This window comes from Anopheles gambiae, chromosome 2 (genome assembly GCF_943734735.2).
Source record: "Anopheles gambiae chromosome 2, idAnoGambNW_F1_1, whole genome shotgun sequence".
NCBI lineage: Eukaryota > Metazoa > Arthropoda > Insecta > Diptera > Culicidae > Anopheles > Anopheles gambiae.
The window spans coordinates 115,131,558-115,157,747 of NC_064601.1; the positions used below are offsets into that span (position 1 = coordinate 115,131,558).

The following is a 26,190-nucleotide window of genomic DNA, read 5'->3' on the forward strand; positions in this document are numbered from 1 at the left end:
ACTCCTCCCCACCTCTCCATCTTCCGACTAGAAGGTAAGCAAGAGCGTGCATTATTATGACTGATTTAATTTAGCAAAGTAATCGATCGTAAAAATGTACCAACCGGGGGAGGGCTCTGTCTTCACCATTCGCACCATTGTAGCACCCCTGCCTTCGCGATACAATATCTATGGCCAGACGTTCATTTTTTGTGTGGCGCTTACGAAAATGGGGCTTTGCTTTGGACACCATCGAGCACCGTTGGGCAAACATTCAAAATAGAAGACCACACCGTGTCGAGCGTCGCAATCGATCGGCCTGCGTTGGGTGAAAAGAATGTATTGGATTGTAGGTTTTTTTTTGCATCCACAGTTTGCATTGCAACGGCTCCAGCGATTGGACTGATTTGCTTGAATGGGTTTTTGCATTGGATGCGCGGGTCTGCATCAGCCACCTGACAGACGTGTTAAAGGGGATACCCAGCCGAAGAAGTAGCGAAAAAAAAAGAGTAGACGGTTTTCTTCAGCCTTTTCACAAGGTGTCTTGCGGTGGTTGGGTGGGTGAGTGTCTGTCTTCATGCCCCACAGGGAGGGGGTATGCAGTTGCATTTGCGATTACATATTATGTGGGGCTTCTGCCTGATTTTTTTCGCTCTCTTTTTGCAGCCTTTATTACCGACGATTGTTGTGTTGGTTCATAGGCATGTTGTGTGTGCGTTGTGCTTGTTCTGTTCGGCCAATCGATTGAGGAACGCTGATGGCCATCACACATATCGGCATATGGTGGTACAATTTAATTGATCGGTAGACAAAATGCGCTCTCTCTCTGTATGTGTTTGTGTGTGTGGGTACGTACAAAGCAAAATCTAGCAAGAGTGGCGGTCCCCGAGTATTGTGTATTTTCCATTTACAAAGACACCTTCCCATTGCCACCACCCGCAAACGGGGCTGGTTTGCGTGTGCAGCACACGAATGGCCATATGTGAGCCGCCCTGTCAATTTGTGTACTTTTTGGCAAGTTTGGCCAACATTGGAAACATTTTCGGGCGCACCTTCACTTTCCATGTGCATTTGCGCGGCTGGGCGATTGATTTTTCACGACACGACCGCCTTGAAAGGTGGTTGCGAACCGAAAATTGAAAATTGCACCCCCGTCCGCTAATGGGTGACAGAAGAGAACGGTGAGAGAGCGAGGGAGAGAGAGAGGTGGGATGCGTGTTTTGCAAAGTCAACGCGCACATACCACACGCCAAACACCCAATCGATCATCATCCTTCGACAAGTTTCGTGCGACTCAAGTGCTCCCACCTCGCTCCGTTCTGGCGGTGGGTGGTGGCAGCTTTCCGTGGGTTCCGCTCGGTTGGAACGCGGACTGCGGGGAGGAGGAGGGTGCACTAGAAAATGTGCCCTCTTGGCGGGCAAGAATGTTTTGCTACTTGCCCCCTTTCTGCTGGTGAGGTGTCTTCCGATCATTATTGTTTCGCGGTGTGTCTATGGGGGGTGACCCACCGCCATCAACCTGGGTGCAGCCTGCATGGGGTGGCTTTTAATGAAAGCATTTAAAAGCAGCGTTTGCCCAACCTCTCTCTGTTGCAGCAGAGTCGTGTGAAACCTGTGATGGGGATTGCTGCGAAGGGCCTAGGAGCTAGAGCTTCCTCTGGAGGTTTGGAATGCGATCGAAAGCTGCACAGGCGCTGCACCGTTGCACCTGCAGGCGTGAAGTGATATCACGCGCCCCAAGCGTGGAGCAGTTGGTGTAAGGATGTTTGAGGTGTGTTGACAAGGATTTAAAGTATTTGAAGTTGACAACCTACTTGAAATAGCCCGCTGAGGAAGTCAAAATTAGGCACTATCTCCATCAAAAGGGAAAGAAATGATCTCCCAAAGAGGAAAATCGTGTTTTGCTCTAGAAAAGATCCTCGTTTGAATTGCTTGTACCTCGTGGTTCGTAAGCTATGGAGGGCACAACAATTAAACGCCACCAAACTATGACCACCGTGTTCTGTGTGTTTGTGTGTGCCGCCCGAGGGCCTGTTTCGTACCGAACCGGCTCGAGCAGGAAGGAAGTCCGCACCAGAGCCACAAGCACCATAAATCAACAATGGTAATAAATGTAGCTACCGAAGTTTGTCGCCTTGCTTCAATTACCGATATAAAACACACACACACACACACTGTCACACTATACAACCGGAATGGGGGAGACGAAACATAAGAGACAAGGGTGAGACGATGGCTCTCGCTTCCTCCTCTATACCCAAACGCCGTTCCAATTCATCGAATCTGGTGTGACACTGGGTGTGATACTGTGGGGCCATTTTCCTTGCGCTGGCGGTTAGTTTTGACCTCCGGCGAGGTCAATTTGTACTACTCAGAGTGTTTGGGGTGTGCGAAAATAAATAAACATAAAATCGACATCCACAGCAAACAGAAAGACCTTCAAGAAAAAAGCAACGGACCTTATATTAGCATTCGCGTGAAGGATGGTGGAAAAGTGGCAAAGTTTTAGCACAGTTTTTCCTCCAACGGAGTGTACTGGTCTGAGCTGTGTTTTGCTTTAGAAGTATTTAATTGTATGCTTAATTAACCACTAATTTGGGGATTCTAATGCTTATCTTCTTGATGTATGTTTCTGCAATAAAAAACAACAATCATAGACGACGAACCTTAGAGTTCTGGCTTGCAATTGCATCTCCATAAATTCTAGATAAGCCCCAACCAAAATGGATAGACCGTGGAATTGGGTTTTAGCGAGCCGGATATTTGTGGCGGACATGGAAACGCTTCGCCGTTTGAAGGCCACGTAACGCCATTTCGATGTGCCTCGAAATGGAAGAATTAAAACTAATTAATGGAAAATCGGCGTCTAAACCTTGCGCCGGCTGTGTTGTACGGGTGTGTGTGTGTGTTTGATGCTTTTCTTTTGCTTTTCGGTTGTTTTCGGTTGTTTTTTTTTGCACAACCAACACACCTTAACCTCCTGGGTCTGGTTGCTCGGGCCACGGTTCATCGGCTGCAATGCTGCAGCAGTATAGGCCACAGGCTGGCGGTGCTAATGTCGTTGATGATGAGTGTCGATTTAACCGCAAACGAGCCGCCGAGGAGAGCGTTTGTGCAACAGCATCGTAGTTTTGCCGCTAGCGGCGGCCCTGCGGTGTGAGGCGGATTTTCCGAGCGGATGTTACCCTCCGCCCAACCCCGTACTGGAAATTGAGTCGCCACGAAGTGCTAACGCCTTCCGGGCAGTAATCGATGCGTCACCGTATGTCAGGCTTGAGATAAAACAGTGCCCTGCGTTGCTTTGGTCCCAGCGCACATCTTCACCTTGTGCACGTGTGATCTAAAATGTTGATTCACCACAAAGGTGCTGGGGTGCTGGAAAAAAACCCCAAATGAAGTTATCGAAATTGAATTCAGCCAATTATAAAGACGACAGTGATCGACACGAGTCGTCGATCGATGCAGCGAAGGGTTTGTTTGGTGATGATCAAATTAAAACTCATCGAACATAAATCAAACAAACACATTATCCCAGCGTCGATTTTCGATTGCAAGAGCTGGTGTGAGCGGCGATTACGCAAGGCAAACAGCCATGGTGGCATGTAAGGCCACACCACACGTATGAAATTCATCAATGGGTCTTGTCCGGGGCCCTTGCTGCGCTTTCGGGCGAGCTTCGAACAATAATCTCATTAATTGGAACGCACCGGTTGCGGGTTCATCTGCTCCAAAATGTCATCAAAAAACCATCAACAAAAGGGGCCGTTGTTTCGCGGGCGCTGAATGACCTAAAATTGACACAAATTATCGAACGAATTGGGCGCAGTCGGGCTGGCTGGGGTTCTCGTCTCTTGGCGGTTCGAAAGTAAGGACGTTTGGATGTTTTTTGTGGTTGCTGTTGTACGTGTATGTGGGCCGAAAAAAGCCAAAACAATGCCACAAGATGGTGCGTCCCTGGCAAACGGTTTCGGGACTGATGTGGTTCGGGTCGCTCCCTCCTCTGATCCCTCCACGCAGTGTGATTATGTAGACGGATAAGACAGCGCACCGGCTCGAAAATCCCTTCGAGCTACCATTTGTTCCACATTCCGCCCCGGGGAGGTATCGTACCGTCCAAGGTGAGTTCCGCACACACCGGGATAGCGTGGAGCGGTCGGACGGTTGCGGTGCTACGCACAGAGGGGCTCACGCAATCCGAACCGATTGGACCAGTTTGTCCACGGGGTTTTTACACATCGGGTCGAACGAAGGGAGCGTATGGGAATTTTACCAGCGTCGGTCCAGTGGGGGGAGACCCACCGTGTTGGGCAACACGGACGGCAGGTTGCAACATGTTGCGAGTTGGCATTGTAGATGGGTCCCCGTGCTTGGGTTTTTACTTCTTCTGCTGGAGCGTCGTTCGGCAGGTACGAAGCTTACTGCTCCCGGCGTTTGGTATGTTTGTGTACTGCGAGGCACTGGGGTTATCGTATGGGGTGTGACAAAATCTTCACCCTGACAGGTGATCACACGGTGGGGGTTAGTTGAACATTTCCACTGGAAGGCTAGTATGGAGTTCTAGCATTGGCGTAGAGTTCAAGTTAAACTCTTGTCTATTTTTGGAGTTTTTTGCGATATATACTCTGCTCCGTTTGATGGCTACTGGCACGCAGTCTTTTAATTGGTCCTTCTAATTCGACAGGTGTCAGCTGTCATCATCGCCCTAACTGACCATACACAACTTATCCCCTCTGTGCTGTGTGGTGGAGTGTGGTGCTAAATGGAAGAAACATCAATACACGCTTTATAGCTTGTTGTAAGCGATTTATAGAGCTACATTTCCTTCTCCACGCTAAGCTCTCTTCTGTTAAACATTACTTCTCTAACCATCGCCCAACACCGAAGCATAGCAACATACGACCCATGATCATAATTCTCATAGAATACTAATAATCTAACATGTCCTTTATCTTTCTCTTAATGGTGGACAACATTTGTGGCGCTCTTAGCTCACTCCCTTCCCCCAACGCTTAGGAACAAATCGTTCTGTGCCACACTGTTGGTCGGTGTCACCTATAGCTGGCACATGTAGCCGTAGATGTGTCGTTTGAAAGTGTCCACTGATGTGATTGTTACCGATCGGTGTACGTGATACGCCACCCTTCCGACACATTCGCAAGGTTTTCTTTTTTTTTCAAAGATACGATTCTCTTCAGCCCCGAGAACCGTGTGAGACCCTACGACATAGGGTGGTAAGCTTTGACCTGTTGGACGATGGTGCAGCAAGAGTTTGGGCAGTGGTGCGAGGAGCAGTTTTATTTTTTTGTTACGTTTTTATGTGTTCTCCATTTCGTATGCCATCTACGAGGATCGCGGGTTGTTGTGCGGGGGCTTTTTTTACAGTTGTGGCCCCTTGCTGTATACTTGTTAACTGCACACACTGCGCTCGATGCTGGCCGATAGGATGTTGATAGGTTGAACGATTTTCTCATTCGCCTGGCGATTCGCACGTCGATATCGATTTCGAGACGATATAAAATGATAGCCCCGGGGACGAAGGCGATGACAGCACCGCGGATACAAGAGGGGGGTGTAAGGGCAAAGGCCCGGGAGTGGCCCCAGCACGCGGTGCTTGGGATGTTTGAGAAGGTCATGTCTTACAAGGCGCTTAATTGTTACTCTCGTTTCAACGTGGACGCGATCGCATCGCGGGCAGTTGAAGGAGAAGATGGTGATGGTGGTGATGATGTTGTAAGGTCATGAGAATCACTTGCAGTGGAATGGAAAGAACTTCCTCCTGATGCGGTGGGTTGGGTCTCGTGGGCAGAGTTGGGCAGAAGCCGAGGCGAAGAAAAACACTTGAAGGCTTGAGCTCAGATCGACATAAATATGCATGATGCTGTTTTGAGTTGGACCGAGCTAGTGCTTCGTTCTTGAGGCCGATAGTGTCTCTAAGGAGTTGACAATATTGAGGCTCCAAACGTTTGTAATTTCCAACGGAATTTATAGAGCCTTAGTAACAGCAAAAGTCATAAATATTTCACCCAACGTTGCTTAATCCTGAAATATGAATCATTAGATCTTATGTGAGGGATTTTTGTGGGATTTTTGAGGGACCAACTGGAATCTTAAAGTCCCAATTTTCAGAATCGTTGTTCCCCAAACCATTCCTTACTCTCTACGTGCTGAGGTCCGCCCACACGTTTGTGTTGATTCTCTTAATGGCATTTCCTGTTTCGGTGTCCCCTCCGTTTCAACCATCTCCTCAGCGATCTCGCTTCAAAGGGGTCCCCGTATGAAAAATATGACGTCCACGTCCAAGTGTCCATGCTGCTCGTAAAACCAGACATTTGAGCTCGGCTTGAAATCACAATCCCGTCTAGCAAGATGGTTACGAAAGTGGTTTAGATTTGCCACTAGTGCTGCCACCGACTGACTGACTGACTGACTCTGCTCGCTTTGTTACGATAGCAAGGGTCTATGGGGCTGTTTTTTTTTGCTGCTGTCATTTCGAAAGTAGTTTTGTTTCAGAGTTCAACAAACTTTACCTTACCGGACACCACCTGCAAGACGACGGATCGGATAGCGCTGGTTGATGAATTGGTTCGCACCTGAACCTACTGGTGGTTGGTAGGCTAGCGAATCCTGCCTTGATTTGTGTAGCAATTAAGAGCGGAGACAAATCTACGCATATTTTCGAAGTGATGGAAATGTAAGGATTAGTTTTAATAACATCACTCCATTAATTTGTAGTGCGTCTTTTGCTGCGGTTTTGTTCACTGAGCATAAATGTCAAAGGTAGGAAAAGCATATGAAAATAAAATAGGATAATTATGAATCTCAAAAGGGAAGAAAACAACACGCAATTAAATAAAATTGTTGTTGACATTTAAAGAACTGGAAATCGTAAGGAGGTTTTTGCTTTTGCACCATATTTGTGCAGATCTCGACAGAATGATATGGGGTTCTAGTCAATAATCATAACTGCTTGATCATACTAATCATGACTAAACATTCTAGAATGTGATAATAATTTTTTGATGAATCTCTATGACAAATGACATGAGACAGCAGCCATTACGCTATAGTCGTGTTGAAAATAGAAAACCTTTCTTAACAATGCTGAAGTCAAAGTCCAACGAGCTACTGGCAGGAGTCGCAGTGATCGTTAATCAAGTCCCACATCATAAATGGTAGCAAAATACGCCGCATCAGTACTGTTCACTGCTGTTTAACTTTCAATTTGCAAACTAACGGTGCCTTCCTTCTGTACCGGACAGTGTACTATGACGTACTACCTTTAGATGCAATTATTATTCTCTTCTCGGCTCTCAAAGATGCCATCCAATTAATTAATGTACCCTCTCCCCCAAGTGTAGGCCTGCGAAGTATCACTAGGAAAGGATGTGATCAGTAGTTAGTCATGTGTAGTAATCATACAAACATTTCCTACCGATCGAGCGGGACAAGAAGTGACAAAGCAAAATTTTACACTCTCCATGTTGCTCACTCCATGTTTTGCATCTTCAACGTATCCTACCCGGCGACACAACAGCTCATTTTATTCTTCCGTTCTTCGTTGTTTATTTGCAGTCATCGAGGATCGCGGATGTGGATCGGATATTTAGGGTCGTTCGTACCATTGTCAACCCTGCTCGCGTTGCAAACCGGATCGATGGACAAGGACTGGTTGAAGAACAATACGAATAAAACACAAAAAGCCCCCATCGAATCAAAAACAGGATCACAGCAAAATAGTTTGGCGGGCGTGTACGTGTACACGGTCGATGGTGTGAAGAGTGCTTTGCGTAAAGGCCAAATACAGGTGCAAGAATCTGTGAGCGTTGACTGGCAACGGTGAAAAAAGGGTTGGCTGCGGCAGAAATTATGATCTTGACTGACGACAGTGTAGACTGAACTCTGTTGCTTTGCGCGATTGGCATCGAATTCAGTGCGTAAAGAGGAGGTTCGTCGCTTGCACGTTGGCATTGAGGTCTCTCGTGTTTGCTTGTTTCGAGCAGCGAGCGTACTTTGTTCAATTGATTGCATTTTGTTGCTTCGTAGTGTTTCATTGTGTGTCGTAAAGGTGTTTTGATTGTTAGTGTTTCAAATAAGTGTAATTAGTTTGTTTCTATTCTTTCAGTTTCTTTGGTTATTGTGCGAAGTCTATCTATTTTCTTAAAAGTGTTCCTTTTTTAAAAAAAAATAGTTCATTCTTAGTGGCCCTACGGCTTGTGTGTTCATACTAGTGGCAATGAAAAGCGCTGTGCGCTAAGTGGTTGAAAAAGAAAGCAAAAAGAAGTGCGTAGAGTACATCTTGAAATCTTTTTGTACGACAAAAGATCTCAAAGTTTCGTTGTTCTCTTAGGAAGTGTGCATCTCGCTCGGTAGTTTGTAGTGATTTGGTGCTCCACAGTTTGATACGCGATAGCGCTTTGCAGTGTGCGAGCGTCGAAGTAGCAGAATAGCGTCGGGAGGCTCGAAAGTCGGAAGCGCCGCTTATCCAGAGCGTCATATCGTTCTGCTGTGTTAGGCGGGCAAAGTAACACTCTACGCGCTCAAGATGGTGATGTCGCTGTACCGGACTATTAAGGGCCACACGGGCACGTACAAGCGTAGGAAGAACCGCGAACTGGAGCGAAGGTAAGTGGAAGCGAGCGTTGGCAATTTGCTTGGCTGTACTAAACATTTGAATCGATTTCCATTCCGCATAAAGATCATTAGATCGGGTTCATTTAGCGCTTAAGCATCATCATATCCGTCTGCCGTTTGCTGGAGCTTCCAGGAAAGTGAAAGTATGAACTCCCCTTGGAAAGGGGCTGTGAACTTGGGGGTCAGGTATGACGTTTCCGGTTGGCCCATTCATCCGTTTATTGCTTTACCATGTGGATGTGGCTGCTGTGGGGAGTGGCATTTGAATACCGTGCACAGATGTAGTTGATTCGAGCTGGTTGTTAATTTAAGCAGAAAAGATGAGTTCGAAACATTATCAATCGAACCTTCACAACCGTGTGATGCTGCTGCAATGGGGTAGTACTTTACTGAAAAAGCAAACATAATCACGAATCGTGTTGAGTGTGTGTGTAATGCACAGAAGGTGTTAGAGGGCGTGACCGAGCGGTTGGTTGGATAATCATGCGAAGGGAAAGCCACCCGGGTATGTGAATTTGGTGGGCCCTCGACCTGACCGCAATGTGTTGTGTTGTGTGTGGCTCTGTGTGTCTGAGTGGATGCGTGCGTGTACTGCCGCGAACGAATTATGATCGTTAGTGATGAGGCTCCACCGCTGGCGGAGCGAAGTTCCCAAGCACACCACACACGTGTTTCCGGTGCGCGGTTCCGAAATCCAGCCAGCCCAATATGCACACGCATCACGCTGCAAATGGTAGAGGATTTTTCGTTAGTTTAGTGTGTTCGTTGACGGTTGCAGGAATGGAAGCATCCGTGCGCGAAGTATGCCGCCACAAATGAACGTGGCGCGGGAGCGTGGCTCACAAACGCTGAAACACTTGTCTCCCCAGAGCAGAGGGTTAATAGTAAAACTCTCGGTAGCAGCAAAAACAGCAAAAAAGGCTAAATAGTTACAAGGCAGCTTTATGAATGTTTCAGACACTTTTCATTGCTTTTCACTTTGTGGTTTATTTTTGCCTGCACACAACAACTACGCCTTATGTGCACTCCTGGGCTGGGCTGGGCGCATGGTAGAGCAGGCAAAAGCTGCTGAATCATTTGCCGGTAATGGGGGTTTGATTAAATCAAATTATTTGTATTAGATGTTCAGCGCATCAGGTGGTGAAGGTTAGCGAAAAAAACTGAACATGAAATAATAACATGACATTCGCGATAAAATCACACATAATGGTTGTGAAACAAATGAAATTCGGTGTTGCCTTCTTCACTTTAACATTCGTGGCAGTAAAAAGGTGTGAAAATGTGTGTAATCTTTTCAAATCGTAGCCGCAGATTATTTACAACACGATGAAAGCTACCGAAGAGATATATTCCATTTTCACTTGTTTTTCTTAATAGATCGTGTTACATTTGACTTTCAATCGGAGTCGGGCATTAATTGAATGTTTGTTTATGAAATGTTTTATGGATGAGTTTGATATTTATCGATCGTTCAAGATATCGTGCATGCTGTGATGGGTAGAGTTGTTTATTTTTGATGCCGTTGTTTGTCGATACTAATGAAATGCATTTTTCAATCGTTAGGATAACTAACTAGCATTCAAACCGTCATGAAACTTGAATCTAATGTCTCGACTTTGATATAAACCGGGCGAAAATAAAATCCACCAGCGAGACCACCCATGGGTTGTTTTAAGTTACCCTTTTCAATAGATTGAAACGAGACATGTAGCATGTTTTCCTACTTGAAAATGATGCGATGGCTCGAAAACTAGATCCTTCCGAGGAAAAACAAAATCTCCGACTAGAGGATCGTCTAATGCTCTACAGAACGTCCATAAATGGATCGTGTGTGTGTGGTTTTCCTCGCCATCTTCAGTTGCGAATACGATTAATGTGTGTGGTCCCAGCATCATGATCTGGCGGTACTTGAATCTGTTCTGCGATCTGTCAGATCGAGATGGCGAGAAGCGTAACGAATGACGCCTCATTTCGTCTTCTCGGTGTACGTTTCACGGCCATGACCATCGTTCTTTAGATGTCGTGTTAAATGTCGCTTATAGTTATTTATATGACTGAAAAATGAACCCATCAATGATTTGTTTATTGTGCCTTTAGCAACTGTTTGACTTAATTATATTTGCTTTAATCAGTTGTACAGTTGTTCCAGCAGGAGCCTCTACCAAGGAAAGCTTAACCAAGCGTAAGGTATTTTCAGAACAATCGAAGAATGGTACATTCCTTTACTCACCCAGAACATGTACCGAATGGGTCGATGGTGCTCACCAGCACATCAGTGTGAATGGAACAAATTCCACCGAATAGTTACATCGCTTTGTTCTCTGCTTCACACTCACCGGGCAGATTACCGCTACAAATTCTTACAAACCTTCACCTCCACATTACCACCTGAGCGTTTGCCGCCGTCCAGTGACAACGATCTCTGGTGACAATGTCTAGATCTGGTGGAAATCAGCAAGCCTGCTTCTGCAACGTGTTGTACTCTCCGTTGTAGCCCGGGACCATGCTTATTGAAATGTGTAGATCCAGATCTTTATGGGATATCGATGAGGTAACGGAACGCGCTCGATGTAGTACCACCGAATGGCACACACGGCGAATGTGCTGCTCACGACTTGGCATGTGGTCAACAAACTCATTTCACTAGCCAGCCCTCCGGCACAGCAAAAACCGATGGGTTGACTGCACTGTCTCGTTAGAGAATGTCACGGGGGGAAATATTCCAAATTTTATCGCTTCCTAAATCGAACGACATCGCCACGGCTGGGGGGACACGTTATGCAGAAAATGGCATTAACCTTGCGAAAAGTGGCGTGGTGTTGTTAGCTCTGAAAGCAGGAAGGAATTTTCTCTGTGCTGTACAAATTTACGATACGGTTTAGCGTGGAGGGAGGAACGTGTCATTCGCCCTTAGAGCGTGTCATTCTGGATGGGAAGTATCTAAATCGCGCCATGTCGTGATTTGGCAGGCTTTATATGACGTAAATGATCATGTTCTCGAAATATTACTGTATATTTATTCCTCTAATATCAACGAGAAATGTTGTCATAGATTCGTTTTTTCGTTGCTTCAAGTGACTTCATAAACAGCTCCCCCATCGTGGAATGATTTGATGCCATTGAGATGTTTATTTGTGTAATACGCTACCGTAAATACTGTTGTGTGGAGCTCCTGTCCAACCACCTACTCCAATCTTTTTTCAATATCACACGTTCTTGTATTACTCATCAAGGCCAGCGAAAGATTTGAATGAGCGTCGGAAGCCGAACGAACACCATCAAGCACACTGATGTGTGGCTGCTGTATACAAAACACCTACGGAGGAGGCAGCTGTAATGAGTCGCAGCTTCTCAAACAGGTGACCTGTACGCTGTGTTACTGCAACACACACTGCAGGCAAATGCGTAGGCGGCACTTGACTCAGCCTAATGCATGAAAATGTCATAATCATCGCTCGACGTTCGACGAAGGTGTCGAATGATTGCTCAACAGAAAGCCCCACACCGCCGCCAGCCGAAGATGTCTCTATCGATGTGTGTATTGTTCCCGTGCCACTTCTCTTGTTCTTCGTCTCCGGCCCCACCCAGCTATGATTACACTTCCTTCTTGAACTCCAGTTCGGTCAATTTAACGCTCGATTGGGGCGAAATGTTCCGTTTTCGACGAAATTGGCGACTTCCATTACGTGTGTTGTGTGTGCACATATGTGGTTATGCTTGTAGATCGCGGAGCGTCCTCTTATGTGAGACGTGAGCAATGAGCACCGCTTCTATGCACACAACATTTATTTGGTCGCTAATGGAGCGCTAATAGTTTCAAACAGTTTCCCTACCACTGTCCAGCATAGTAATTGTGGCGCACTCACTCCTTTCTTCGCATCGTTTGCCGATAATATAGATCACACAAACCATCGCGGAAGCAGCGCGAGACTCATGAGGCATAAACCATTCCATGGGCAGTTTCTCCTGCGCTTCTTATGTATTTTACCGGGCAGAAGCGGACAACAAAGCGCACGATAAGCCACAGTTTGGAATTGGAGCTGAAAGCATTACATTTAGAAAACGATTTAAATATCTCGATACCACCCTCCCCCCCCCCCACGGAGAGCCAGCTTCCGTTGCATGGAGATGTGCGGGAATGGGCGGTTTTGAGTGAGAGTTTTGCGCCTTCATTTGCGCTCTCACTCACTGCCATTTTCAATCGGGGAGGAAAATCAGCCAACGGAAACGATGCCAATGCTGGGTGATTGGCGAATGTTTTTTTGTTGTTGTTTCTGCTCCTATCGTACGCTTTGTTTATGCTCAGGGTGAATTCTTTCTCCCCGGTGCAATGCTGGTGCACTAGGGAGGGAAATTTGTGCAGCGTTTGGTCGGCTTACGGTGCCTGTGATTGCGGAACGTTTTCGGAAGCCGGCCCAAGCCAAAGAGGGTATCTATTAGCGGCGATCCAATTTGGAGGCGGAACAGCTATTATCGACAGCGGTGGCGCTTCGATCGCAATTACTATTGACGGCGCGCGCGCGCCTGATCTTTCCAAACGGCTCTTGTGTGGGTTATACATATAACGCAAGAATCTCGCGTTGGAAGGTGCTTTGTAAGCTTCTCTAGTATTTCATCTGAAGCTTGATATTAGCGTGGCCGATGGTATGAAATCATTTCCATTTCTCCATCTCCATCAGGTAGCTTAACGATGGTTCTTTTCTTCTAACGATTGATAACAGGCTTTCAACTATGCACCATCGAAGTAATTGAAACAAACTGCATCGTTTAAACGGAATTCAGATTTGGTATTGGTTTTTCGTGTAAAATATAATGAGAATGTGTGTGAGAGAGAGTGAAATTGAAATGAAGCTATTGAAGATCGATGTAAATAAATATTTAGTGGAAAATGTGCCTCATGAAAACAAGCAAAGAGCAGGTTCGTCGCTTACTCAACTGGAACTAATTAAGCGCACAATTAAAGCCTACACAAAGAGTAATCATTATGTCATAAATGACAGTAAACAGAATAAACTTTCATGTACCAGTTTGATCATAACATTCACAGCAGGTGCATAAAGAAAAAAAATGCTACAAATCTCGAACCACATATTTGATTAACGGCGGCTCAACACGCGTCACAAGACATGTCGATTGTGCCAGCTTGCACACGCATACACATGGCAACACTTGGCTAACATAGGAAGGATTGGCTTTCAATTGGCAATTTGCAGCAAACTTACATTGCCGGCCTGTCGCCATAAAGAATCCATTTGCGTTCGACAGTGAACCGAGCCGGTCCCGCTCGCGCTTCAATTGCATATTGTTTATTAGCGAACGAATTAATCGTCAACCGTGGCCGGGAAGGAGAAGCACCAGAGAAGAGTGCAGTGAGCTGTGAGCTTCCTTTCCCTTTAATGCCAGGCACACTGGCTCACCCAGATTAGCGGCCGGCTGCTAGTAGTAGTAGTAGTTTGCATTTTAATGCCAAATCGCAACGATATCAAGACCTGTTGTATAATACTTTCAAATGGGTATTATCTCTCCCATTTACGGCTTGTATTATTGCGCTGGCCGTAGAACTTGATTGCATTGGTTGAGATGGTTGTGGATAAAGTAAATCGGATTAGGCAAAGTTAGTGGGGTAATCAAGTCACAGTTATGTGTGCAAACTTTTCTTCACAAATTGACTCATAAATGAAAGCAGCGTTTGTGATTTTAATTTATCTATCTTGCAATACGAGACATATTTCTGTACTAGGTAACCTTTTCCTTTGCTTTATTTCTCTTCTCGGTCATGTTACATTACTTCGATGAGCTCGATTAGCAGAATTCCTTCGGGGTTTTGTTCGGAAAAAATGTGCAAACGCTTCATTGGCACTCCCTAAACAATCCTACTGGGCTCGGTATTATGACCTTCTCCCTCTGTGTGACATTGTTTTGCTTCGACATAAGCAGCCTGACAGAAGGGAGTACTAAAAAAAACACCCGAAGGTTCGTCGCTTACCTACCCGGTGTTATATTTTGTTACGGCAAGAACGTGCCACACACTTCACACGATCCCTCCCGCCGGTCGAAGGATAATAAATAAAATTGACATGCGGCAGAGGAATCGATGCGACACTTGATCCGAACGTGTCATGCCGGAGCGCCGACACTGTGGTAGGTAGTGCTGGCCTGCAGCTGAAGGATCATCCACTCGAGATGGAAAATCCATTAGATGGTGCACTCAAAGCCGTACAACCGGACATCTCACCATAATAGATCTATTGCCTTGTGCCGTTTGCGTTACAATGTTGCAGTGTGAGAGCCACCCCTCCTTCGCATGCGGTGGTGCATTGGGTCGCGTTTTATTAGCATAACCGTGTCGTCGCCGTCGGTGGTGGTGATGGTGGTGCATCGTGGTGTCTGGCGTCGTGTGTTCTAAACGAGCGTAACGGACAGCGATCACCCGCGTAATTGTCAGTGATTCAAACGGCTCCAAAAGATAATTAAGTGTAGCGCAATGGCGCATAGAGAGAAGGTGAGTGTGCACTCTAGCCTCCTTGGTGTGGGCTCGATCAAGGCCGACTTGACTGAGCGGTGAAGATGATGTGAGGAATTTATGGCAGCCTTTCTTTCTTTCCTGCTAGTACAAACGATCGATCTCTTGTGGTTTGAAGGTGGGATGAATGGTAGCACTGATGAAGATTGACGCGGAGCTGTGAAGATGAACTATTAGTTTTCATTAATAGTTTAAAGGGGGGGGGGGGGGGTTTGGTAGATGATCTGTATCGATAGATCTGTATCGGTAAATGGTGCTAAAAAGGGCAAACATTCACATAGATGAGGAAGATTAAACGTTTCGAAACTCAACGTGTGTTGTTATGCTAATTAGTGTGATTCCATTAGTGTTTTCAGTAGTGCTTTTGTCGTCATATTTTATGTAGTTTAATTAAAAATTAATTATCTTAGTATTCATAAGATTCATACGAAGATGCTTCATTCGCTAAACTGTGAACAAATTGTGGAGCGAAATATTTATTCATTACTACTATTTGTGAAACGTTCTCTTCGGCCGAAATGTGGCAGCCGAACTGTACTGAAAACAGTAACTCACCGCGACCACCGCTCGTAAAGGGCTCGTCTTCATGAATATTTAACGTTGAATCAATTTCAACAGCACAAAATTGCGCAACGCGACTGCACATACCAACGCGCGGGTAACTTATGACGGTAAGATGTTTTTGTGTTCGCGCTACCGTAAGTTGCTGGTTAATAAACAGTTTCAAATTGAATATTAATTCGTTCGTTCGATTGGCCTCTCATTATTGGGAGGCAGCGTAAGCTAGAAAAATGGACCGAACCGAACAAACCGTACCTCTCTTGCCGATACACGGGGTACAGTAGGTTCGAGTGAGGTACACAAACATGACGTAGGGACGTGTGCTTGTTGCGTGTTTTACATACGCGAAGATTTGTAATGCTAATTATGGACAATATTTCATGCCTCCTCCGTCCTACACCCCGTCTGCGGTGGGTACCAAAATAAAAGTGAGTGGCGTGGAGGGGTTCACTGACGATAAAGAAGGGCGTTTTGGGGCCAATTTGCCCATCGTTGCGGTGCGGTAAGCGACGAACCGCTTTATTTATACACGCGGTGTCAGTTAGCAAAGTGTCGATAGAATCGCGTTTAAAGGGCTTTCCACTTTCAAGGCCACAGCTAAGTGTGGACACGCACATTGAAAGACGATTTCACCCGCACCACGGTCGCTCCAGTTCTGTGTCGTTCTTGCACTGGTGAAGCCGGCTAGTTGCGCCAAAAGCAAGAAGGGCATCGGTGTCGCTTTTAAGGACGGCAGAGTTAACTACCGTTGAGATTAATAGCCATGAAAACGGGCCTTAAAATATCGCAACAGCAAATTAGTGCCGGTTTGTTGTACTGATTTGCTCGCTTGATTGTAATCGCCGGGATGATAAAGCGGACTGGCAATGGACTCGGGCACAGGGAATTATCTCTCCTTTGCGTAAAAGAGGGAACGAATTGCTGCGGCAAGAAGAGCGCATCTAGTTGACTGGACAGTAGACTTCACTCGCTGCACAGCGGTGCGCTATGATTGACAGTAGAATCGCGCACCGGACAGATGGAGCCACCGGAGCTTGTCAAAGCTAAGCGCGCGCATCAGTGTTGCCAATTAGTAGGCTTATGACTAGGCTAGGCGGTGTCGTGTTTTGTCATGTTTCGGTGTGGAACACGATCGTGAAGATGCGAGCCTCTGGAGTTTTGAATGGGGAGTTAAATTACAGATCTGGAGCGGGCGTGCGAGCGGGCAGAATTTAATCATTGAATGAAAGAAGCTGACATCGAAAGACAGCGCAACTGCGCGCGCTAGATTGAAGACACCCGCTGATGGACATCCGCAAGTCACGAGTCAGTAACGAACGTATTTAAAACCATCGCCAACTACTCCGTCCGCTGTTGGGTGACAAAATCAGGCGCCCAGCAATCGTTTGCCTTGCGAGTAGGAGTTGTATCGCTCGTGTTAGTTCTAGCCACACAACTCCCACAGAACCCACCAGTAAAATGGGGATCAGAATCAGGAGAGACGTCTGACAGAACACGAAACCATGTTGGGCGACAAATGAAAACGAAAACATGGAATCTATTCCGGGCGCGGTGCGTATATGCGCCCCGCCCGTGTCAGATCTGCTGGGCGAAAGCAATGGTGGCGTAGGTACTGTGTGGACATTCGTACGTTACAACGTCCCGCGCGCGCGCGCAAAGCCACTGTCTTATCAGTGGCGTCGTATCTTGGTAGGAAATTTCACCTCCCCGATATCCCGCCACAACAACATACCTCGCCTCGCCCGAACATCGATTGTGTGCTGTTCTGCGTCGAACGCGACGAGGCTTCAATGTTCGCTTGAGGCGTGCGTTTGGCGTGCGAGCCAGATTGCCAGAGCCAGAGCCAGCCGCCCGCCTCACAGTGGGAGAGCGCTCGGGCACCCAGACACGTCGTGGGTTGACTTATCAAAAGGTGTTCTTGTTGTATTGGTTGTTAAGTTTCGTGTTGCTGGTGTGCTGCACAAGCTTGCACGGCCGTGCACAGCCAGCCACCCACTCCAGAGTGGTCCAGAAACTGATTTACAACCACCCGCTTTCCTGAAGGGCTGCATTTTGTCTGTTTTGATGAAAATTTAATTGGCTTTCGATTTGCTTTGAACTTGGCTTGGTCGGTGTGTCGGGGGCTAGTTTCGAGACAGGCAAATGTGTGGACGCCCGGTGTCGATGACCTGTAAACCCGGGGGAACGAATAGGATTAAAACAGCATCACCCCGGACCTGGCCAGCAGCTATCAGGAACTACTAGACGCTGTGGTAAGCGCAAAGAAATAGAAGCGATAAGCAATGGATGAGTGAGGGTAGGAAAAACACGAAACACACAAAGCACTCGGGATCGGATGTCGTCTGACCGCACGGGTGGAAAACATGCAACCCGGCGAGAAGGGTTCATCGGACACTGATTTCGCACGACTGATCGCCAAACAATCGCCAAAACGCTGATGCTGTTGCCGCTGCTGCACCAGTCTGGAAAAGCCAAACGCTGTGTTGTTTTAATTAACATTTACTTTTGCTTTTACTGTGCAGAGGGACGGTGTGGGAGATTCCTGCAGCCTCCTCTTTCGTTTACATCTGCTCAATTATTCGGACTGATGATTTAAATCGGCAAACTCGGTGGCGCTCGGTGGCAATTGCAGAGCTCTCGGGAGGAAAATGTTATCTAACCACTGGACAGTGTTTTCTCAATACAATCATGGTTTTTGTTAGCTGGTATTATAGTTACTTCGTTACTTGGAGCTACTTAAACAAATCAAAATAGTTGATCCTATTGTGTCCGTAACAGAAAATGGTTCTATCGGGTTACAGTGAAACAGAGCACTGAGTGATCTTTTGGAGTAGTGAAAACGAGTTTTATCTTGTTCGCCATTCCAAAACTGTAAACTGATTCACTACTCCCTTTGTGAATAATTAATTATGAAATCATGGCCTGAAGGTCGTTAAAGTCATCATTTTATCGCCACCTTCTGTCACCGTTCGTTAATTGTCGATCTGTAATCACGCAAGCTAAACGCAGACAATAAACTGTCCTGTTTTATCGTGCAGACCTTCCCAGAAAAGGAAGTTACCACTATGATAAGCTGGTTTTATGACAGGCACGCTTGTTGGAGCATGATTTACAGCCAGAGCCCTACACCGCCGCATGCACTTGTGCTTCACTGTAACTGTTACAGAGTTACATTGTTATGCTGCAGTTTTGTTTGCCGAAGCCGTATCTTGCTCAAGAAACCTTCCATCAAAGCATCCGAACTGAAACCAAACCGAAAGTGGCACTCAATTTTTGGGAGATCCAAATTATGATCCCCTATCATGATGGGTTGCGGATGGGTTTTGTTTCTTCGGAATGAGCCAACTTAATGAGCCAAACGCAGCAGGACTGTAAAGCAACCGAAAAAAGCTTCCCCTCCTAATAATTCGTTTTCCATAATCAGTTGAGCGTTTTATAGCAATTTTGTAAAGTTGAACGAGCGTGGCGAGCAGCAGCGTGGTGTGATATACGGTGGCAGGAAATGCAGACACAGCGACACAACACAATACACGTGATCGTGTGATTGCGATCGGGGTGAAAATATTGACGCTCATTAACGCCAGTCCCTCGCCGTATCATTATCAAATCACTATCACCAACACTTACACAGACCGGTTTGAGGGTTTGGGTATCTCTCGTGTCATCTTTCCACTAAAACCCGTCACAACTGCCAACACGATCAACTGCCGCAGCGTGGCTGCTTTCCTTTCGATCATACATTTCCATTCGCTGAAGGGTGCTGTTTACGGAGACGCGGTTTTCCTTTCCCAAGTGTAGCGACTGAAAATGGTTTCCTTGTTTGGTGTGTGCACTGGGGAGGGCTAACGATTAAAACCGCATTAATCGAAGCGATGTTGCAGTTTGTGCGGTTGGCCATGCCGCAATCGCTGGTGCCTGCTTGGTAAACGGCCTGCCCGAGTCACGTCACGGAAATGATGGGCTGTGTGGGGTGGCGGCGGCGGTTGCTTTTCGATACCCTTTCGGAAAGCGTATCGATTGTTTTGGGCCATCAATTTCAATTTTCAAACTTTTTCCGATCCACTAACGTGCCGTCGGGTTTGGAATTGTGGTGCATACATAACAATGTGTTACGCGCTTGAAGCACCGATGCACCACGCCGATCGGGACGGGGCCGCATCAGTACAGCGAAACAGATGACAGTGGGTCCCAGCGTTTCCGTGTGTCTCTTTGGAAGTTTGACTGAAATTACTTTCTCCGCTAATTATAGCTTCGAGCTTATGCTGTCCATTTTGTAGCAAACGATTGCGTTGTGATTTTCATCGGGAAAACTGGCAAGCTAATTTCTGTTCGAAAAAAGGGGCTAAAAATTATCTCCCTTTCTAGGATCTTTTCCACGCTGGTATTTATTTATAGTAGTAAAAATATCTTTCACCTTAATTTTAAACCTGATGGTCGCTTGCCTTTTTCCCCGTTCGTCGTCACGTGATGATTCAATTAGTTTGCACCCCAATTGGTTTACCAACAAATTACATATAGGCTTAGCGTTACGCAAAAGCAGGCTGAACAGCCCTATCGCTGTGTTGCTGCCAACTGCCAACCGGACAGGCTGGTGATTTAAATGATGCCCAAGACACGAACCCAATTTCGCTTGATCACTAATCAATCGGCACGTGCTTTCGAGTTTAATATTTTCATTTGACGCGTATTGGCGATGGGGATAGAGTTGTAAAAACGCTCTTACCATCGTGCATGGTTGGTGATCTGTTCCTTATCGAACCTGCACCTGAGCACAACGATGGATGCAGTGAGGTGTTGGTCGATGTTTAAGATAATTGAGGGTAATTTTCAATCGACGGTGTTGTCCGTACATTCAGTTCAGGTGGTCGATGGTAAATGCCTCTTTGAACTGGCCACCTTTGCAGAAGCCACAGCTCTATCGATGTGGGCCATCGTTACGTGTTTAGGGTGTTTTTTTCGTAAAGAAAATTATGGATTTACGGAGAACGTTGTGCATATGGCGGGGGTATTAATGATGGGCAGGTGTGGTAATAACGTTGATTTCGTTCAAAACGTCACGATATTGGTGAGAGCAATGTAACAAGCTCGTAATATGAGGAATGTCGTGATAAAATGAGGAATGATTAGGATGATATTAGTGAAGCCCTAATATCTCTAGTGTAATTAAAATAAACTGAGATATACCAGAGTAATTACCATTAGATGAATTTAAGCATCTATTTGAGTAATTTTTGTTAATTTTCGTTAGTAATGATGGGCTAATTTCATTCTCTAAAATTCAAGCGAATCTGTTATGGTAGATTGTAGAAGTCCGGTAATGTCAATATTGAAAGTGTGTAGCGCAAACAGGCAAACCATCACCAATCCGTACCATAATTGAAGAAGGTCATACCGTGTGATTCATATGTCAGACGATCACTTCAACACACCACCACAGATACGATTGACCCGCATTTTATAAAAAACGAGAAAAAAAAAACAATGTACATAATTTGACGATTGTAGTTGACTTCATCTGAACGATGATTGTAGTGTGATAATGATTTAAACACTCTTTTTTGTGTCGATTGCAGGCATTGAACGCAACCGTGCAACATTTCAACGCAGGTTCGTCGTCTGTTCACCCATGTCGATTTGATTTTTTGTTCTCCTCTTCGCTCACTTCTCGATGGATTGAACGCATCATGGCGTGAAAGTCTTCTCATCCGAGTGGGACAAACCCTGTGCAGTTGATGATCAACTCGATCGCGGGGTTGTGGGGTGTGAGCGTGTGTGTGTATTGTTGTTTGCAGGCGAATGGCGAACACTTGCCAAACGGGCCAATGCAAATGCACCGAAACAAGGCCGACAGGTCATCTGGACAGGGAGGGCGAACGCTCTCATTCATTGGTTTTTGGGCAGCAGGGGAGCAGCAGCTTGGTGAGCCGGTTTGGGAAAATTGCGTTCGCAAGCCGTCAGCAGCACGAGCGCAACGAGCAGTGTATGAAAGTGTAAGGTCAAATGCAATGCCATTTGGGCCATGTATAGGACCTGTTACCTGGGTTACCTGTGAAAGACACGAGAGGAGGTTTGCAGTAGCCACCGGAGGAACCGGTAGAGCTTGTTGTTGGAAATTCGTGTAGATGAAATCATCATATGACGCGTGCGCGCGTGTTGTTTGGGGACATTTTCGGAGGTGAGCAGGATGTTATCGGCAGCTCGAACCGGTCAGCTAAGCCGGAGGAGAAAAACCAGATTTGCATATTTAAAAATCGTATCACCTTGGGTCAAGGTAAGCGATACGCGGGGCGGTTGTGTAGGTAGGTGTCGGCCAAAGAAAGCAAACGGCTATGAGATAATATTTGTTGTCTGGGATGATTCAGATTGAACACATCGAACAAATGTGCTCAACAACGAAAGAAAACAACATTTGAAATAGAAATTACAGGACTTTTTTTTGTTTCACTGTACCTTATTACAAATCGTTTACGTATTACGCAATTTGAATACGAAATTTTGCTACAACTTTTCGGAAATGAGGACAGTCGCCACGCCAGACGCCACCTGGGTGACGCAAGAGGCAATAAAAACTCATCATAATGCTAAGCGCAGTGCACACACACCCTCCTGCCGCCACCCTTGGTGAATTCTTTCCAAGCAGATGAGTGTTGAATTGATGGCGAATGGGGTGTCCCAAATTAAGGGAACAGCAAGCGACGAAACCTCGTATATGGACGAGAGTGGAGGAACGTTACCTCGTTTTACATCCATACTCGTAAAATCCAATCAATATTCGTGTTCTGCGGCTACGGGGTGATCGGCGATGGTACACGATCATCGATTTGTGATTTATTTGATTGGCAAAAGAAAAGTGAAAGTTTGCAATTTTGTGTGGTTTTTTAAACACACACATTTAACCGTTTAGGTTTCCCAATGCTCAATAATTTGCGCTTTAAATGCGTTTCGGTGAACAGCGAACGAAAACAACGGGGTAAAAGAGATGAAGATGAAACGCTTGGCTTGGGAAGGCACATAAATCAAAGAATTTTATTGCTCGCCAAGCAACAGCGGGACAGGAAAGCGGGAGTGAGACGGGAGTTCCCTTTTTTTCGCGACCAAACCCAACCAAGGAGTGGATAAGCGCGCTTGGCTGAAAGGTGACAAGTAGCGTGTAATTTATTGTCACTACATTCTTTGCCTAAGCGTGTGCAGGCGTGCGCCGAGGGTAAGTGCAGCTTGTGGCGCAGCAATTAAGCTTACAAATGTAAGCAACTTAGCGAGTACAGATTGGAAGCGCCCCCGGGATTGAGATCTTTGCCGTGAGATAAATAATTAGACGGAACGGAGAAGGGGCAAAAAGTATTTAAAAAAACAGATAGGATAGCGATACAGGGCGCAACAACGGTGCGGAAAATTCTTGCCTCTCGTTTTGTTGGCTTCCCCTTTTTTTTGTCGATCGGTTCGATTTCCTTCGGCAGTGTGGAAGCAGTTCTGGGAATTGCGCGCCCACTACCTCTTGCGCGGGAAGAATCCTTTATCGAGCGCGCGCAAAACCGGTGCGCACACGGTATACGATATTCGATCCGCGATAAACCACACTTTGAAGATGCATCGGTGTGTCAGTCGGCAACTCCAGAGCCACGGAATCGACACACCCAACACACACAGACGCCGACCAGTAATGTAAATTGTTTAATTGTACTTAATTAAATTGTTCGCTTCTATTGGCGTGAGCGCGCGAGGGCTTTCGTCCTCCGATTCTCCCCCCTTTTTTGATAGCTACATCGCTAAGAATTGTGCTTGGTATAGAATGACGAGGGCTATCTACGATCTAAGCTACCCCAAAAGGCCGATGGCCCCAAACCCCCACCCCCTCCGCGGCACACAGGCAAACAGCGATGTGCGATAAATTAGTGCCCATTTCGCGTTGCGCGAAAGCGATCCACCATTCGCGACACAATAAAAACATACCACACATTCTGATGCAGCGAGGAAGAAGCTTGGCGTGCGGGGCGTATGTAGAGGTGGTAGTATTTTTATCGCTGGTTTAAAAATATCCCTAATAGCGTGTGTGTGCCGGTTGCAACTCCAGCTCCTCACCCGCGTTGAATGTGGTTGGCTTTGTGCGCCCAACTCACGAGCGAGCGAGAGAGAGAGAGAGAATGATTTTTCACCATTTATCAGCAATTTTTCCACCACCCAAACTCCCAAACCCCTCCCCTGTTTCTGCAGGCTAATCCTGGCAGGACGGGCAACCCGTTGGGGCAACAAAGCCGCCTCATCATCCAGTGCGCCTTCTCGCGTTGATCGCGCATTGTCGATTGATTCTTTTAAAAAGGGCGCAACCTTCTGTTTTGTTACCGAGCAGGGGAAGGTGGCAGGATCCGCCGCTTGCGGATCGAACGGATCGATTGGTGCCACGGAGCGAGCGGCTTTGAAGTGGGATTTACAATAGACATTAAAAATTTCTACACGGGAACAAAACACTCACTCCTTCTTGAATGCACTCCCCTGCTTACCTGGGGGGTTGTGGGGAAAGGTGTACCAAGAGGGAGCACGGTGCATAAAGTCCCTCGGGAAGACTTTTGATATTGACGTCTTGAATGCATGGAACAGGCAAAAAAGAATAAAAACACAACCCCTTCAGGCAGCAAACCGATTGACCTTGCCGTCTCTTGTATCGACGCGGTGTGCAGCAAGGGATGCATTTGGAGCCTGAGTCTGATTGATCTGAATTCCCAGTGAGTGTCCTGGTGTCCCGTCCAGTGGGTCGGTAGTTTTTGTTACGGAGTGTTGTGTGCGGCGGCTTCAGGCAACGTGTAAATAATGGAAGTTCATTAAGAGAGCGGAGAAGAAGTGTATTCTTGAGCGGCGAAGTACGTGATGGACGTCGACGGGGTACAGCAAGAGCAGAAGGAGAAGATCACGCAAAGAATGCTACTAAATTGTAGCAGCAATAGGGTGCGAATCGTATAGGGGAACTTTACAAATTACTATCGACGCCAGGAATAGTCCACCGACTCTTGTAAGGGTGTTGATTAATCATGTTCAAATAGACACATAAACCGGTGACTCAATTGAACGTAATCTTGATGATCTTTGTCCTGGAGCTAGTGCTGTGTTTGACGTTCCTGTCCAGAGCGGAAGATGCAGTCCCTGGGCGACCGTTTTGTCAATGGTGATGGTAATTTCGATTGCATGAAACCCTTTTTTTTTGCAAGATGTATCCCACTAGACACCGAGCACCGAGAGGTGTAAATGGATGTCGTTTTTCTTGATTTAATGTTGGAATTATACTTTTATTCCGTCGAGATTTACTGCGGTGGTTGGAGTCCGTTGGTGCAGTGAAGAATAGTCTCTCGATACATCAACCAGCTTCCGAACAGGATTCGAAACCGTCTGATTGGTATTAATGTCGAGGAATCGATCAATACACGGACGCCTGCTCAAGTGCCACCACCACCGTCATCGGTGCAATCAATCTCTCCCCTCGCGGGTGAAGTGCGTTGATGGGGTGTCCTCTCCTCTGAAGAGGGGATTAAATGGCAGGACTTTTATTTTCAATCAGCACCATTCTCGATTCGATGCACCCCTTTCTCTCTCTGTGAACCCTTCTTTCCGGGGAGTTGTTCCTTGTGGTCTTCCTTTGGTACTGAAATTGCGTTCCTTTTATTGCCATTTGCACATGACGATTTGCATTCTTGCGTAGAAGAATAATGATCCCCACACTGGTCGATTGTGCGTTCCCGTTCGCTATCTGCGGTAAATTTAATTACACACTATCGGACCATCCTTGCCATTAACCTCAAAGAAGACGTTTATGATATGCGTTAAACAGCGTACAAAACCGCTCACCGCCAGAATAGCCATCTCATTGTGGCTGCTCGAGTGCACAAGAGCATTCCTGAGGTCACATGGGGATGGCATGTTTGCAGTGTGTGTGTGTGTTTTGTTGTTGTTGCATGCGTGCGTTTATTTATTCCAAATCGTTACCCGGACCTCCTGCAACGCAGTGTCGACGGTTCGCCGAGAATAGCCCTTGGTAACGCAAAGCCCGGAACGCTCCTCCGGGAATGAGGATAAGAACAAATCGAGCCGGCCACTGTGTTGCTGCTGCTGCTGCTTCACGCTACAAATATCGCGTTATCGGCCAATTTCCCTTTTCGGTGTGGAATGTATTCTGTACGCTTTCACCCCCGGCATGTGGTGCAAGGCGGGTTCGTCGCTTGCGCTTCAAGGCGCCTTTGGCGTGCGCTACTTGTTTTTTGGAGACTTGCAAATGTGCCCCGCTGTGTGTGTGCGTTGTTTTGTTTTCCCTCCTGTCTGGTTTTCCTCGTGCACCATGGGAGGCAAAGGGTACGAACGATTTTGCATGCAAAGCTATAGATTATGGGGTAGTGACATGAGCAAATAATGCGACAATCGAGTCTTTGTTTCGCGTTCGCGCAGTAGAAAGGTGCCCGTTTGCACCCCGTGTCGATCGGAAACTAAAAGGCTGTGTTTTTACAAAGAACGAG

At 46.5% G+C, this 26,190-nt stretch overlaps 1 protein-coding gene across 3 annotated transcripts in view; it reads left to right on the forward strand.

Moving 5' to 3' along the window:
- LOC1269772 (uncharacterized) overlaps positions 1–26,190 on the forward strand; it is a 139,529-nt gene that overhangs the window by 1,012 nt on the left and 112,327 nt on the right. For all 3 annotated transcript variants that reach the window (XM_061651558.1, XM_061651557.1, XM_061651559.1), the window contains exon 2: positions 8,102–8,601. In XM_061651558.1, the coding sequence (XP_061507542.1) occupies positions 8,522–8,601 (80 nt within the window). In that variant the 5' untranslated portion in view covers positions 8,102–8,521. The remainder of the gene's footprint in view (positions 1–8,101; positions 8,602–26,190) is intronic.